The sequence below is a fragment of the Alternaria infectoria genome, assembly GCF_024043175.1.
Source record: "Alternaria infectoria strain BMP 0036 chromosome Unknown scaffold_1, whole genome shotgun sequence".
Classification (NCBI taxonomy): Eukaryota; Fungi; Ascomycota; class Dothideomycetes; order Pleosporales; family Pleosporaceae; genus Alternaria; species Alternaria infectoria.
In genome coordinates this window covers 234,633-251,193 of record NW_026250690.1, presented here as the reverse complement: position 1 = coordinate 251,193, position 16,561 = coordinate 234,633, and the positions used below count along the sequence as shown (strand labels likewise).

At 53.6% G+C, this 16,561-nt stretch overlaps 6 protein-coding genes across 6 annotated transcripts; 2 read left to right on the top strand and 4 right to left on the bottom strand.

Moving 5' to 3' along the window:
- Positions 1-498: 498 nt before the first annotated feature.
- On the bottom strand, positions 499-1,618 carry J4E92_000095 (uncharacterized protein; the record flags this gene model as incomplete). The annotated part of the gene is made up of 2 exons (XM_051491514.1): positions 499-588; positions 638-1,618. 2 exons carry the CDS (start codon positions 1,616-1,618, stop codon positions 499-501), a joined length of 1,071 nt encoding a protein of 356 aa, XP_051357026.1.
- Positions 1,619-2,251: 633 nt separating this feature from the next.
- Positions 2,252-3,718, top strand: J4E92_000094 (uncharacterized protein; the record flags this gene model as incomplete). Its single annotated transcript, XM_051491513.1, has 2 exons — positions 2,252-2,603; positions 2,979-3,718. The coding sequence occupies 2 exons, from the start codon at positions 2,252-2,254 to the stop codon at positions 3,716-3,718; spliced, it is 1,092 nt and encodes a 363-aa protein (XP_051357025.1).
- A 1,399-nt stretch (positions 3,719-5,117) lies between these two features.
- On the bottom strand, positions 5,118-6,022 carry J4E92_000093 (uncharacterized protein; the record flags this gene model as incomplete). The annotated part of the gene is made up of 2 exons (XM_051491512.1): positions 5,118-5,912; positions 6,014-6,022. 2 exons carry the CDS (start codon positions 6,020-6,022, stop codon positions 5,118-5,120), a joined length of 804 nt encoding a protein of 267 aa, XP_051357024.1.
- An 812-nt stretch (positions 6,023-6,834) lies between these two features.
- On the bottom strand, positions 6,835-8,222 carry J4E92_000092 (uncharacterized protein; the record flags this gene model as incomplete). The annotated part of the gene is made up of 2 exons (XM_051491511.1): positions 6,835-8,097; positions 8,160-8,222. 2 exons carry the CDS (start codon positions 8,220-8,222, stop codon positions 6,835-6,837), a joined length of 1,326 nt encoding a protein of 441 aa, XP_051357023.1.
- Positions 8,223-8,566: 344 nt separating this feature from the next.
- On the top strand, positions 8,567-11,548 carry RPN1 (proteasome regulatory particle base subunit; the record flags this gene model as incomplete). Its single annotated transcript, XM_051491510.1, has 6 exons — positions 8,567-8,705; positions 8,773-8,837; positions 8,898-9,062; positions 9,114-9,463; positions 9,513-11,472; positions 11,528-11,548. The coding sequence occupies 6 exons, from the start codon at positions 8,567-8,569 to the stop codon at positions 11,546-11,548; spliced, it is 2,700 nt and encodes an 899-aa protein (XP_051357022.1).
- A 1,322-nt stretch (positions 11,549-12,870) lies between these two features.
- Positions 12,871-14,786, bottom strand: J4E92_000090 (uncharacterized protein; the record flags this gene model as incomplete). Its single annotated transcript, XM_051491509.1, has 5 exons — positions 12,871-13,336; positions 13,385-13,476; positions 13,526-13,615; positions 13,666-13,756; positions 13,810-14,786. The coding sequence occupies 5 exons, from the start codon at positions 14,784-14,786 to the stop codon at positions 12,871-12,873; spliced, it is 1,716 nt and encodes a 571-aa protein (XP_051357021.1).
- Positions 14,787-16,561: the final 1,775 nt, after the last annotated feature.

Genomic DNA, 16,561 nt, shown 5'->3' with positions numbered 1-16,561 from the left:
CCGGCCGCATTCATGGTCGAGTAAAATGGCTACTATCGTCAACATGTTCGCATACTTCACGCTCAACATTCTCACACTCCAGATATGTCATTACCAGAAGGACAGTCCTTGAATGTTCAACAGGGCGAAGACATGTTATCATTGAATATGTCTATTGGGTATCATATGTTGTTATCGTCGGCGCAACACTATTCCATGACGTCGTTATCGTTGGCCGTTTCCTCGTTCTTCAGTCCTCTTATGCGATAGAGCCAGTTCCCAGACGCTCTGAAGCGAGGGTTCGAGGTGCGCGATATCCTCTAACGCGCGGTCCGCAGTCTCAGGACGTGATGCGCCGATTACGGCGAAGGCGTGAAGGTTGCAGAGTCACAGATTCGCTTTCCACATAATTCCTATCACGAATGTGAGCATCCATCAAACGCGTATATGCCCGTTGCATGAGTCGCGATGGAGCCTTTGTATTTGGTGTGGGGTGAGGAGTTGATGCTCAGGGAGGGCTCAAAACCATATCTTGATCAGCTCCTCTGACACGGCAGACGGAGTGAGAACGCCAGACTCGGTGATGATGCCGGAGATCAGGTCGGGTGGCTAGTTCAGGTTAGCGCATGGGGTCATAATTGATGTAAGCAGAGCGTACCGTAAAGTCGACAGCGTCATGAGCGTCGAGCGGAACGACGGTCGATTTTTGCTTCGCAGTCATGTCTGCGATGGCTTCGTCAAAGACATTCCGTTGCTCTTCGTCGCTCTTGGGCTTGTGTTCCGCCTTGTGCTCCTCTGCGACCTTGAAGTCGAGTACCTTCTGCTCAATGGGCAGATCGAACTGGCTGAGTGGATATAGCCTAACGAACTTGTGGCTCTCGGCGACCACGTAGAAGGGCTTTCCTTTGCTCTTAGCCAGGACGCCCAACTGGTACGTGCCCATGCGCGATATGATGCCACCGTTCTCGACGACGCCTTCAGCCCCGACAATGACCATGTCGACTTTACCCAGTGAGTAGGCGACGGCCGAATCTGGAATTGTGGCGACTGGTACATTGTGCTCTCGGAGGTCGGCGACAGTCTGGAGGCCCTCTTTCGCATCTGACGAGCTTGACGAGGGCAAGACGTATATGACCTTGAACCGGAGAGTGCTCGACTCGGCGGCCGTTCGCAGTAGCGCACCCACTACTCGCGATCCTCCATTTGTGAGCACCGTGCCGCCGTCACGGATGAAGTGCTTGCCGAAACTCGCGATCTTCTCCCTGCTCTGTTTCGCACGGTCCACGAACAGCTTGCCGTTGGAGAGCAGGTGGTTGCGTATCGCGCGGAAGTCGTCGTCGGGGCCGAGGTTCAGGCTCGCCGGGCGGTTGAGCGTCGTGATGAGGTAGCGCTGGAAGAGATCTGTGCCGGCGGAGAGGGAGATTGGATTCGCGATGGAGGCCTTGAGGGCGGCCGTGTGGCGTTCGAGCAGGTCGAGTGTCTCTGCGACGGTCGAGACGGAGCTCTGCGCGATGGCTTCTACGAGCGCCTCGATGGCCGCGACGGGCATGGTGAGTTCCGGGTCATCCTTGAGGATGCGGCGGTATGTCGCTACGATGTCGAACGTCGACTGTGTCTTGACTCCGGATTCGGTGCTCATCTTGGCGGTTGGCTGCAGCGTGTCGGTCCCGTCAACTTTTTGGCCTGCAACATTTTGGAGGGGTGCTTCGCCATTGAGTCATTCGCCAAGATTGGGGGGCTAGCTCGCCATTCCTCCCCAGGCGTTCACCCTCCGACGCGCCAAACCACTCTTGCCATGACTTTACACTGCTGCATGAGTCTCACCGTATTCATCTCACACCCTGCTGCTGTAGATCTAGGAACTGCCAGACGACTGCCTTTACCCACTTCAACACCATGGCAAGGATCCATCCGCAATCGCCTTCACTGCTTTCATATGACGCGGTTCGTGTAATGCTCCGTTTGCTACGAAATCTGCAATCATCGGATGCCACTCACCCATAACGATGATCATGGCCCGCTATGTTAAGATGCGTTGACCAAAATCACCCTCCGCTGTGACTGTACATTACTTGAAGAGCCACACTCACTCAACGCCAACACGTAGTTACCGAACTTCGGTCTTCTCACTGATAGTGCTCTCACTTTAGCAAAATATCAATTACACTCGTCTACGCTTACCTTTTAGCAATCAAAAGGCCGCAAGGTATCTCACTGGCAAAGCTACACCTACTAACTACGACAACCAATACTACTACAACCGCAACTTTCGATGCCGTACATCATCTATGTGCCCGGAGTCCTGCAACCCTACATCACCAACGATCCGAGGATCTATATGGACTGTTTCAAGATCTTCGAGTGGGTGTGCGAATCACGACCCTTCCGCGATGCATTCTGCAAGGCATTCCGGCAAGACGAGGATGAGCAGTTCCTGTCCGACAGACGTCGCGGCCAACTTGAAGCCTACTGGATAGAGGAGCTCGAGCGACGAACCAAGCCGAAGGGAGCACTTGACTCGCTGAAGAAGGGCAAACGACTGTCAACTGAAGCCGCCGTCGAGCATTTGGCGGAGCATGACATCGATAAAAGTGTGTTGTCCAAGATCAACGACCGGGAGGAAGGTGCACTCTGATAGCTGGTGGATCCTCATGGTAGTCGCAGCCCTCATTACTGGACGCCATGTTTGGTACGTTCTCACCTTCTCGTTTTTGGGCCGTGCTAAATCAAGTAGTAAATAACATCATCAACCTTCTGCGCTTTTAACACAACACGCTTGACGACCACATTATACTGCTTTTACATTCTTTAGTCTCAACGGGGGCGGTATCCATTTATAGTTCCCTTTTTATCACAAAACACAACAGCGTACTGTTGCGCCAATCCGAAAATGCCCTCACTTTGCGACCCATCGGAGTATCTGCCCAGTCAGCAGATACCGCCGAGACCGTCTATCAACTTCGTCCCCTTCGATCCCGTTTCCATTGAGATACCTATAGAAGCTTTCTACCGCGAGTACCGGGTAGATTCACCGGGACGGATAGTGAAGTATCGCTATGTAACTACGCCCTCCGCAATGGCGTGCAGGATAACAGTCGTTTCGCTTTCTACCATCATAAACTGGCGGGCGGGTATCTCCGAACTGGCACCTCCGGGTGCTCTCTTCAACAAAACAGATGGTCTCTACTATCAAGACGAGGTCGTTGAGTCACAAGGCCAAACGCCAGCCGACGGCAAACCAACGTTCGAGTCATTTGTTCGACGAGTAAACTCACACGCTCCTACTACCGTAAAGCATCCACCGATGTCTCACGACGAAGATGAGGTCGTTCAATCACAAGACCAAACGCCACCCGACGACAAGCCAACGTTCGAGTCATGTGTTCGACGACTAAAGTCACATTTTTCCACTGCCGTACAGCATCCACCGATGTCTCATGACGAAACTCAGTCCGCCCCCGGCTTCGTAGCAAACCATATCCAAAGCACTGCGGAAGATCCCTTGTCCAACGAGCAGCTCCACACGACTCCTTCGGGCATGAGAGAAGGCTACAAGGCCCCTAAAAAAGGTCCCTCAAGATATGCGCCACAGCCGGCAGGAAGATCTCTCGACGAGGAAGTTATTGGACACAACTGGGTTAAGTCCGGGCCAGGAAACAGGCGCGCGCATGGATCAACGACTACACCACCTGGGTTACAGCGGGGTAGGAGTGCAGTCGGTGGAGAATGCCGCGAATAATTGGCCCACGAAGCAACGTGCGTTACATACAAATGATCTTGGGCGTGTGAATTCATTGGAAGAAAGAAGTTGCATAGGAGATGGAGCTGGGCGAGCAAGACGTCGACGCAGTGTGTTGTGATCAACACCTGGGCATGTCTTGTACACATGAATTCAAACTTCTACACACTACATTTTCACCTCTGATGGTCTCCCAGTCTCTCTTTAATGTGAACCAAAATGCAGTTGATACGGCGGTTGTTCACTATGCGCGTGAAGTGTCCAATTCGTCTCTCAAACAGACGCTCAGCTAGATAGAACATCAGTCTCTTGGCGTAGCGACAGACAAGCCAACAGACAAAAAAGGCCTGTATAAGTATTAGCGAATCATCGCGATATCTAATGCGGTTGTGTCTGGCGATGACGCACCTTGCACGGCACTCGCGGGTCTGCCCGTGGATCCACAGCGCTCAACGTCATATGCATGCGCCAATGGAGCAGGAGTTTTCAGAAGACCCTGAGCCTGTCCGCAGCCGAGCACGCGAACTCTTACCTAAAAGAGCGTCACCGAAACAGGACGCGAAGCCTGCACCATAGAGTCTTTTCCACTATAACCATATACGCAGTCGTCCATAGAAGAACCGCCTTGTCTACACATATTCCACCAACAACAATAGTGACCGCGAATCCGGTGTCGCTCCCGTCTTCAGTCAATCCATCATCAACAACATGGCCATACTATCAGACATCGCCTCAAAAGTCAAAAACACACGACTCGTTCCACCCACCGAAGACGAACTATCCGCAGCCAGAGAAAACAATCAAGATACATTTCCCTCTCAAACCAAAAAAAGACAACGACCAATCCTCGAGATAACTTCCTACGACCGCTTCACACCACCATCCCCAAAACCAGACTTAGAATACGACTGCCGCGTAACAGAAAACCCATCCCGCCAAATACGAAAGACATGCACGGGGCTCGACTCAACGTTACAAGATGAGCTCATGCAGCGCGAGTCTTTCAGTGACACAGTGGCTCGCGCCGAAGAGGATATCAAACGGCTCATGGAAATCAAGGATGTAAGAGCTAGCAGAGAAGAGGAAGTAGCGATAGTACGAGTAGGATGTCTATGTGGAAGTGGACATCACAGAAGCGTGGCTTTTGCGGAGCAGTTGGGGAAGGTGAAGTGGAGCGAGGATGATAGTTGGGAGGTTAGAGTTGTGCATAGGGATTTGACGGAGGGAGTGGAGGAGATGAAGAGGGTGAGGGGGGAAGAGAGCGGGAAGGAGGGGAGAGGTAGGAGGGTGGATGGGGAGAAAGCTGGAGGTTGAGGTGTTGAGACGCGATGGATGGAAGGGGTATTGTAACATAATATTGTCCCGGCATTGTCTATCGCTAAGTGCTCTTTGGTGTGGTTCAGCCTCGAGATAACCAAGCATGCCTCGGAAGCACCACCGCAGTCATCCCATCAGTTTCTCCACCCGGAGTCGCCTTCGCATCAGCACCGTCAGCACCACCGCCTCTTAGCCCTCCCGACGGACGCTCCTCGTCCTCATCTTCATCGTCTTCTCCTATAACCTCATGGACATCCGAGAAAGGATCAAGCATCCCCGACATCTCCTTCATCTGCTCTTCAGCCCACTTCCTCATCCTCTTCTCCTCTCTAGGACCGTGCTCAATCCTCAATCTCTGCTCATCACTCCCAACCCACCCATCCTTCCCCCAAACATTCCAATGCGCTTTCTTCACCCCCCTTACCACACTCTCCAGCCTACTCTTCCCGTTAGCCGCCTCCGCCTCCGCCTTCTTCCTCTCATCCTCCCCGTTAATCCTCAATCCATGTTCTCTCTGCCAAATAACCCAGATATCGTCGTCCCAGGTGTTCTTCCTGGCAAGCTTTTCGTATTTGGCAAACCATTTCTCCATCTTGGGGAGCGAGCGGTCGGTGTTGTAGAGGCGCCAGCCCCATGCCGCACAGTCTTTTGCGATGGCGGCGTTGCGCGTTGTGAGGGTTTCTGTGGAGGCGGGGGTGAGGAGGATGTATTGGGCTGTTGTGGTGGGGTGGCGGTTGTAGTGGAGGACGTAGGAGGTGGTGCGGTAGTAGGGTGGGATTTTGAGGATGAGGACCATGGTTGTTGTTGTGAGTGGGGTTTTGAGGTTGGGGGGTTTGCTTTCGTAGGGGAGTATGGATAGAGGGGACTTAGATAGGGACTGAGGTTTAAAGTGTTACGGTGGACAACGAAAGGTATAGGGAAATGTTACCCTTCACCGATTGAATGCCCAGATCGTGAGAGCTCTCTCTCGTTACGCACTCGGAGCATTCACGCACATATGTGTGACCTCTTGCGGCTTTCCAATATTAGCAGGCCCAGGTCGACTATATGAGTGAAAGTACACTGTGCGTTGAAGCCACCAACTCCGAACGTAAACGCACAGAGACTGCATGGAATCTCTAACACGTACTCACGTTTGTCCACCCACTTCCACAAGTTACACTCTTCGGCAATCTCATACATCCAATCAAAATGAATAACCGCCATTCACACAAAATACAATACCTGATCCACCCACCCCGTCGGACAGTCGTCTTCACCACATCCAACCCTCTGATAGCAGACGTCCTAAGGAAGCGTCACAATTGGCTGGGCCGCGTCACAGAAGGTAGCACGCTTCCAGCGTGTATCAGCACTTCATGCATACGAGAGCTTGACGATGGTAACGTTCTGATCGATCATGAGGTTGCAAATGGTGATCTCCTTGCAGCAGATATACGGTCTCTGCTCATACGGAAAGGGTTCGTGGATCCGGATTTACGCTTTGTTGGGCGTATGATACGGTCTGGGCCTAAGAGGGAGGTTGTGCCTCCGAAATGCACGGAAATAGCGGCTGGTGATGAAGATGAGGTTGATATCTGGAGCGATGACGGGTTGGATGAGGCTAAGGGGGAGATAGATGCTCGGGAAGAGAAAGATTATCAGGAGAAAGATGGGTTGGATGAGCCTATCACAGCGGAATCTTGATGTAGAGAAATGTGTTGTATATTTTAGGCCTTCAAATGAAACGAGTGCCGGGAGGAGACATGGATCTGGGTATCGCTGAAACAAAGGAACAGAAGATGATGTAGTTGGCAGGCCTATATAGACCAGCCGGCTTTCTTCTTAGCGGCCTTGGTGGTCATGGTGGGTTCCGAAGGTGGCGGTGGCTTGATATCCTTGAGATCTGGTAACGGGTCGTTATCCCTTATCTCCAGTATAGTCATCTGTGCAGCTAGTGTTGACTGCCCATCTGCAATCGTATCGCTGGGAGCAGACACATCGTCGCCTACTGGGCCACCTTCAAGGGAAACACCGCCGTCTTCTTCATCTTCAACTTCCTCATCATCGCCTGCGTCATCAGCGTCATCGTCGTCGTCCACCTCTTCCCCGTCTGCTCCAGTGGCGACATCTCCAGCGTCGCCATCGATACCATGCTCTTTCATGTATAATTCCAGTTCCTTGGCCATCTTTTTGCTGAAGCCGGAAGCTTGAACTTGGACATCTAACCGCTTGACGAGCTTCTTTGTGGCGTCCTTGAAGAAAGGACCCGGCTCGTCGCTCGTGAAGCCAAAACGGCGATCGAAGAAGCGCTTTATGCAAGCCACATCGCGGTCAAAGTAGTATTCGGCATTGGCATGGTCAATGGAGACCATTTGCGGGAAATCGATGAGGGTTGGCACCAGTGACAAACTGCCGTCTTTTTCTGTTCTCTCTTCAACTAGGATGTTGAACTCGTTGAAATCACCATGGATGAGACCGTGCTGCGCGAGGCGAACGATAATGGCGAGCAGCTCACCGTAGAGCTCCTGTGGGTTACCGACCTTTGAGATTTGGCGCATCGGGAAGGCGTCGATGAGGCTCATGACGACGGTATGTCTGTTCTGACCAATCGGCTCGGGTACAGGGAATCCCTCTGCTCGTAGGGCCTTCATGAATTCGAACTCTTTCAGAGCAGCGAGGCGCGACATGTACATCCACGAACCACCCTGGCGATTCCGCAGGTAGTCGCGGTTCGCCTTGACGGTACGGAAAGAAATGCGACCCAGACGGTGGATTTTGAGCACCAGCTGCCTGCCCGTCTCATCTGCGCAGACTATGATGTCCGACTCTTTGCCTATGCCGATCTGGTTGCCGACCGAGTAGACGGTCGAGGCCTTTTGGTGTGTGTGGAGGGCGAGGTAGTCGAGACCGCCATACGTGAGTCGGTAGCCGTCGTACTTTGCGTTGCGGACTTTGGCGATGAGGCCGATCTTGGCGAGGTTGGAGATGCAACGGTGGACGCCGTCGCCAGAGCGGATGGCGGCGATCTGAGCAATCAGGGGGGTTGGCACGATTTCATGGTTGCGGCTGCCCATCTCTGTCTATCGTCTTCATCAGCGTTAGTCCCCCACTACGTTCGGAAAGCCTGCGGGCGGGCGCATACCGCAGTGAGAACACGCCAATCATCGGCGGAGAGGTACCGAATATTCTTGACGTTCAGCTTCATGGTAGTTGCCTGGGTGGCCTATGGGCGTCGTGTGGTGTTGATTTTCGGGGTTGTATGCGGCAACAATATTTTTTGGCGGGAGGTTCTGAGGGAGCGGGCGCTCATCATCGGCGGACGGGGCTTGGCCCTAGCGCGGCGGAAGTGGTACGCGAAGCAAGAGCTGCCTCATCGACATCAACCTATTACCACTCCCCACTCGACTTGCCTCTCGCTCTTCCGACCCATTTGAGCGCCGCATCTACATCTCTCAGCACCCCGAATCTCCTTCCACCGTCGCTATCGACGCCGCTTCGTCCCGACACATAGACACACTTCGCCGCTTGCCCTAGCTACACATCATCAACATGGCGAAGGACGACGAGAAGAAGCCCACGGCCGCAGACAAGGGCAAGGGCAAGGCGCCCGTGAGCAATGACGCGGACAAGAGCAAGGACGCAAAGCCAGATCTTGAGGACAAGAAGGGCGGTGTTGCGACAACTGGCGGTATGTCTGGTCCCCGGCACAGCGCCGACGGCTATCGTCATGGACTTGCACTGATGACAAACCACAGAGGAGCTCAGCGAGGAAGACCAACAGCTGAAGAGTGACCTTGACATGCTGGCTGAGCGGATACTGGTAAGCTGCTGCGACGATGGCTGGTCCCCGCAACATGCGCTGACCTCATGTGTTTACTAGGGTTCCGACACCAGCCTCTACAAGCCCGCCCTCGAACAGATCAAGGAGTTCATCAAGACATCGACGAGCTCCATGACGGCCGTGCCCAAGCCGCTCAAGTTCCTCCGACCACACTACGAGAACCTCGAGAAGGCCTACGCATCATGGCCAGCAGGCGAGAACAAGGTGCGCAGACCCGATAACTCTCTATACACGCCACCATGCTAACAAACACAGCGCTCGCTCGCCGACATGATGTCTGTTCTGGGAATGACGTATTCGGATGAAGACCGCCTAGACTGCCTCAAATACCGCCTCGAGGCCCCCTCCACAGATCTCGGCTCATGGGGCCATGAGTACATGCGCCACCTTGCGCTTGAGATTGGCACAGAATACCAGAACCGCCTGAATGACGAGAAATCCACCGACGACGTCACCGACCTCGCCTCGAACCTCGTCCCCTTCTTCCTCAAGCACAACGCAGAGGCTGATGCCGTTGATATCCTGTCTGAGCTGGAGATGATTGATCAGATTGAGCAGTACATTGACGAGAACACATACTCGAGGGTAGCTCTATACATGGTCAGGTAGGATATGCCCGCATTTTGCCTGCAGCACCGACACTAACACCAGCAGCAACGTGCCCCTACTCACCTACCCAGACAACGACAAGTTCCTCCGTACCACGTACCGAATCTACGCCAAATACAAGCAGTACACACAGGCAATCGTCATCGCGATACGATTACACGAGACCGATCTCATCATTGAAGCTTTCAACGCCACCAAGGACAAGTCGATCCGGAGACAAATGGCCTACTTATGTGGCCGCCAACGGATATGGCTCGACGTCTCCGAGGACGACGATGCCGAGCTCCAGGAGTGCATCAACAACACGCGGCTACCCGACCACTTTAAGGCGCTGGGCAAGGAGCTTAACATTCTCGACCCCAAGACCCCTGACGACATCTACAAGACACATCTGGAGAGCAGCAGGACGGCCGGCCTCACCAATACCGATTCCGCCAGACACAACCTTGCCTCCGCCTTCGTCAACGCTTTTGTCAATGCCGGTTACGCTAATGATAAGCTCATGCTTAACGAGAACACAAAGCAGAGCTGGGTGTGGAAGACCAAGGAGGAGGGCATGCTGTCAACAACCGCCTCTCTGGGTATGCTCATGCTCTGGGACGTAGAAGAGGGTCTCGATAAGGTCGACCCCTTCACACACGTCGAAGACGACATGGTCAAGGCTGGCGCTATGCTTGCTACCGGTATCTTCAATTCGGGTGTGCGCATGGACTCAGACCCTGCCATGGCTCTCTTGGGTGATGAGGACAACATCAATTCCAAGAACAAGAACATCCGCTTGGCTTCTATCATGGGTCTCGGTCTTGCTTACGCCGGGTCTAATAAGGAAGACCTTTTGGACGTTCTGCTGCCGATTGTCAGCGACACCAGCCTCGACATGCAGCTCTCTGCCATGGCGGCGCTGTCGCTTGGTATGATCTTTGTTGGTTCGGCCAACGGAGATGTCACTGATGCCCTGATGAACACGCTCTTGGACGAGGACCGGACGAAGCAGCTCAAGGACAAGTGGACCCGATTCATGGCCCTTGGTCTTGCGCTACTCTTCTTCGGTCAGCAAGAAGAAGTCGATGTCATTCTGGAGACCTTGAAGGCGCTTGATCACCCCATGGCCAAGTCTGCCTCTGTGCTCACCGAGGTATGCGCATGGGCAGGTACCGGTGCTGTCCTGAAGATCCAACAGTTGCTCCACATCTGCAACGAGCACATCGAGGATGAGAACGAGGAGAAGAAGGGCGATGAGCTACTCCAGTCCTACGCTGTTATCGGTCTATCGTTAGTCGCCATGGGCGAGGACGTCGGCCAAGAGATGATCCTCCGCACTCTCGGCCACCTGATGCACTACGGCGAGGCTAACATCCGCAAGGCTGTGCCGCTCGCTCTAGGTCTCATCAGCCCTAGCAACCCTCAAATGAAGGTCTACGACACTCTTTCCCGTTACTCTCACGACAACGACAACGATGTCGCCATCAACGCCATCTTCGCCATGGGCCTTTGCGGTGCTGGTACCAACAACGCCCGTCTTGCACAACTTCTCCGGCAATTGGCTAGCTACTACCACCGTGATCCCAACGCTCTTTTCATGGTTCGCATAGCTCAAGGTCTGCTGCACGCAGGCAAGGGCACGCTGTCTTTCAACCCATTTCACACTGACCGTCAGGTCTTGTCTCGTGTGGCAGCGTCGGGTCTTCTCACCGTACTTGTGTCTCTCATCGACGCCAAGTCATTTGTGGCTGGAGACTCACACTACCTACTCTACTACCTCGCTACCGCCATATCGCCGCGCTTCCTCATCACACTCGACGAGGACCTGAAGCCGCTGACAGTCAACGTCCGTGTTGGTCAAGCAGTAGACATTGTTGGCCAAGCCGGTCGGCCGAAGACCATCACTGGATGGCAAACACAGAGCACGCCGGTACTGCTGGCGCACGGCGAGCGGGCGGAGTTGGAAGACGAGAAGTACCTCAGCCTGACCAATGTGTTGGAGGGTGTGGTCATCTTGCGAAAGGTATGATATTCTAATATACATGACTTTGAGGGTGCCGTACTAACATTACATGCAGAACCCAGAGTGGGAGGACTGAACGATTGCAGTAAAAAGGTGGAAAGAAAGAAGCGTCGTCAGTGACACCCCGCAGAGCATAGGGAGGGCCTGCACCAAGGATTTTGGCATTCTAATAGCATTACGGTCACTGCCTCAACCCTTGTTCTGATAGGACAAGGAGTCCAAGGGGTACACCGTTGTATATATAGATGTGCAAGAGCAATGAACTGAAATGAAATCATTCATACAAAGTCTCGTTCCAGCCACTCCGGATGAATGTATGCAGTAGTGATGGAGTCGGAACGCACGTACTATCTATCCTCCTACCTTTAACTAGGCACAAAGTTAGACTCAAGATGTTTGACTATCCCCGTTCTACGGCCATCACCGCGTGGCCACGATCATTACTACTACTATTGCCGTTCTCACGCTATTGCATTTCATCCTGTACACTGATCCGAATCTCATGACACGCTCCTATACTTATCTCTCCTACTTCATCGCATAGCCGCGAGTCTAAAAAGAAGATCAAAATCTACAAGCACCGTGTGGATCGAACACACGTCTTCCGCAATCAAGGTGCCTAGCCTGCTGCAGACACAGCACCCAGATGCAGCGATGGGAAATCTTCCACAAAGCAGTACGGTCAAGTACTAGGAAGCCTGTCAAGATCTTGCGCGGACGTCTTACCACTGGACTAGGTGCTCTGTCGCAGCCCTCTTCGATCGATTGGGCGATTAAACAGGGTGTAGCGCAAGGTCAGCCTCGTTACCTTCTTTACTTTGAAGACGTACCAAGACGACCGGGTTGAGAGGCAAGCATTGCATGAACAGCAGAGAAGTAGACACGAACATGAATATGAGCCGGAAGAAGATCTATTATACGACGAACTATCGAAACTACGACAAATCCGACCATAGACCTAGCCACCACTGCTGAAACCTGCCCTTGCCATCGATGAGAAAGAGATACATTGAATAACCCACTAAGATCCTTTTGGTTCGCTGGCTTGCCCAGATGCTAACAGATACTTCTAAAATGTGAAAGAAGCCGCCCAAATATATCGATCGAAAGGAAAACGCGAGACTGGAGTGTCGATGGGAAGGATATGTTCAGGGTGTTGGCGCCAAGAACAAAGTATTAGGGCCCAAAGACATGAAGGTCAGAGCGAGCGGCAGGAAAGAACGACAAGAGTATCGTGCTGTAGCGTGTTGATATAGTGCGGCCTTCGTAAAGTATATGATCGGTGCCAAAAGAAGTCTCCAAGAAGATGTGGCTGGAGGATGTTGAAGAAGCGATCATGAAGAATAGTGCGTGCACGACGAGTAGATCGAAGGTCGACGTGGAAAGGGCGGTACACGCTTAGTCGTTGCGGCTGGGTGAAGTAGACTTGTCATCAGCTTTGACGGGAGTGGCGGGGTTGGTCTTGACGTCAAGGCCGCTCTCAGAAACGCCGTCCTCGCTCTTGATGGGTCCACCCTGCGGCATGTAGTATGAGCGGGCAGGGCCGAGGGTGGATGGCACTGGCGGTGACCATGGCTGGCGCTGGCCGCGCATGAACATCTCGAACTCGTTGGCGTGGCCCGCAGGTATCGGGGAGACGGAGAGGTATCGGTCAGGCGTGCCTAGCGCCCTAGCCTGAGCAACACCGACCTCGTACTCCGCAGCACGGAAGACACGGCCAGCTGCGGTCTGCTGCTTGAGCATCTTCTGCTCGTGAGTATCGGAAAAGCGGATCTGGATGAGATGCTCTTCGCCGCCGGGCTTGGATACAGGGGTGTTGTTGAACTCCTTGATGACCTCGTCGCAGATGTCGCGGGACTCGAAGCTAGAGATGGTCAGCAACGATCAAAATGGCAACACCACGATGACTTACCGAGCGAAGCCGACACCCCGACCAGTACCAGAAGAGTCACGAAGGATCCTGCTCGAGCAGACCTTGTGAGGCGCGAAGATGGAGGCGAGTTCCTGTATGTTGTAAGTGACTTGTCACCAGGGTTGAGGCGAAGTATCATACATGCTCGTTCATGTTCTTTGGAATGTTGGATACGTAAAGATTGGTGTTGCACTCGTCGGCGAACTTCTTGAGCTTTGAGTAGAAGGATTCCTGGGAAGAGTCAGTACAGGCCATCGTGCATCAGAGTGGCTGCAACGTACCCGAGCAAAGCTGACCTCATATCCGAGGTAGTGGAAGCCACGGATGCAGTCTTCAGCGTCTTCGAAGTTGTGGTACTTGATGAAGCCGAAACTGCGAAGCATAGTTAGTAATTGAAACGTTGTGATGGGTAGTGAAGCGCTTACCCCTTGCACAGGTTGGTCTTCAGGTCGATGATGGACTTTGAGCTCTGGATGTCTCCAAAACGCTTGCCCCACAGGTGAAGCATCTCATCTGTGGTCTCGGGAAGCAGACCTCTAATGTAAACGTTGGTCTCGCCAGTCTTGTTCTCCAGGCTACGGTCGAGTGGCTTGTGCGGGGAGCTAGGAGCGGGAATAGCCCGGGGAATGGGGGGCTCCTGGTGCACTAACGCCAGTAGATTGGGAGGCAACGTGGGCATGGTCTGCTGCTTCGGGATGGGCGCCATGACCTGGTAGGGATGGGCCAACTGGGAAGGCGAAGGGGTAGCACTGCTGGAGTAGAGGGCGTTTGGCGAACGGTCCATGATGGCGGTGTTGTTGCCGTAACGATGGTACATACCACCACTGCCGTAAGGCGTGCCTGGGTTGTCGTTCTCGTTGGAGGAGATGGAGTCCCGGCGTGGCGTCATGAGAGATGGCATCTCGGAAGAGGACATGCGAGCAGCCCATGCTGGTGGCATAGCGTTGTTGTCGATGACAGCTTGGCCATATTGGTAAGCTGCCTGCTGGACGTATGCACCGGTGTGGTTGTACATGTTTGGGGAAGCCGCCATGGCAGTCTGTTGCTGGGCACCAGGCATCATCTGGTACATAGATCCAAGGACCTGCTGGTTGGGAACCCAAAGTCCTTGACCGTTGGAGAGAGGGATGTTGCCGTAGTCGGAGGAGCCACCTGACAGAGCGGAGCTCGCAGACTTGGAGGTAGCGGACGAACCATACGAGGCGTGCATGTTGAGAGCTGCCATATTGCCCGTCAGACCTTGCATACCATTATCACCGTGGGGGGACATGGGCAGACCTCGGGGGAGGTATTGGGCGGACCCATGACCTTGGCCGTGCTGGTTGTAGTTGTTGAGCATGTGTTGTCCCTTGTAGCCCGCGTTGGGGGCCGCGTAGTTTTGCTGACGACCGTTGGTAGCCATTGCAGTGAGCTTCGAAGTGACACTGATCAGAAGACGAGTGAAAAGATCGGCAAGGTATCCGGGACCGAAGCTTGAAGTCGCGAGCAAGAGTACGCAGGCCGAAAGGTACGAGCCTGAGGAGGGTTGCGGCGAAGGGTCTCAACAACGGACGCGACGACAGACTGAGATGCAGAGAGGAACGTTGCTCTGCTCAGAAGATTAACTTTTGTCATTAGAGGAGGCTGGGGTACGGCCTAGCAAATTTGCTCGGTGATCGATGAGTGTGACGAAAGCAGACCTCGCAAGCGATTGCGGGGGAGGAGCTCATTGGATGCGGCGGTGTCCGGGCGGGGAGTGGAGAGAATAAGATGGGATGATGAAAGGGACTTACTGGGTCGTAGATATCAAACTTTCGCAATGTGCGGGACTGGTAGTGACTCCAAAGCTGCCGAGGCGTCAGTATCGGTGTGCTGCACAAGAATGATGGACGGCGTCGGGACGGATGACTGACCTGGGAAAAGCTACAAAGAATGTGGCCACTGATGCGTATTGGTGAGAAAAGTGAAGAAGAGTGAAGAAGAGAAGGAGAGGAATGGCGGAATGAGGCAAGCTGTTGTACCCGAAGATGGCGTCTGGGCGTAGCAGCTTAGGGAAAGAGCACTCGCGATGGGACGTCGGTGGAAACCCACAAGCGACGTGAGAAAGGAAGCCCCAATCTGACAGAGGGAAGTCGCGAAGAAGAACCATGACGGCGAACAGAGAGGCTCACCTTCCCAATGACTCCGCCTCGAGGAGGAACAGACGCACTACAACACAGCGCCACCCGAACTCTTGCACTTTGGATACCGTCGCTTCTTTATCTGGAAATTGCCTAGTAATATGGTGAAAAAGCTGTTGGAATAGTGATGTCAGATCAGGCTTGCGGGCGAAGCTACGGGGCTTTGGGTTGTCCCCGTCGCCGTGATGGGAAGAGCACTGCACTTATACATCGACTGCAAGCAAGGACGCACATGCTGGATGGATGCACCGAGAGTACGGTATGGCGAACGCTGCAAGCATAACATCCTGCATCAAGTGGTGTACTCGTCGCGCCTCCTCAGGATGCAGCCTTACCTTTCTCGGAGCAGTGTGTGTAGCATACAAATGACGAGGCGTTCGTGTGGAGTCTAGCTGCCACTTGCTGCAGCCAACTTTTCACCGTGACAACGGCCAATGCAGTTATATCGCCCTTGCAGCAAGGCTGAGCAGTATCTTGGAATGACGTTGGGCAACAGACGTCATTGTCTGTTGCTACGTGAACGTCCCAACCGGGGCAGTTGCGATGATTCTGGCGCGCATGCTTCTGTCAAGGGGACTCGACCTGTCGTTTCCTCACCTCCACACTTCAACTGGGCACACGCAACGACACAACTCGAGACATGCGCAGGTCTTGATTGAATACTGTCTGGTCTGCTTTGCGATTAGTAGGGCTACACAGACAGGGGGATACTCTTACAGCGCTTTGCAGCCAGACTTCCGCCATGCCATAATAGACCTTTCGTAACCTGACGGAGCGGCGCGCTGTTGCACACCTGTAACCTGCGCGACGAGCCGGCGCAGTGCAGCCATTGCCGGTTGTAACTCTGTAGATCACGGTTTTGAGATGGATGCGCGATGCTCGAATACCGTTGGGAGTGCGCCTTCATGCGAGACGTCTTTGGTATCTCAACCGGGGGGACTGCACCTTCTTTGGCGAGATCACCAGGGTAAACGATATTTGACCATCTGCAGCGGTAATGCAGACGCAAGGGGCAAGT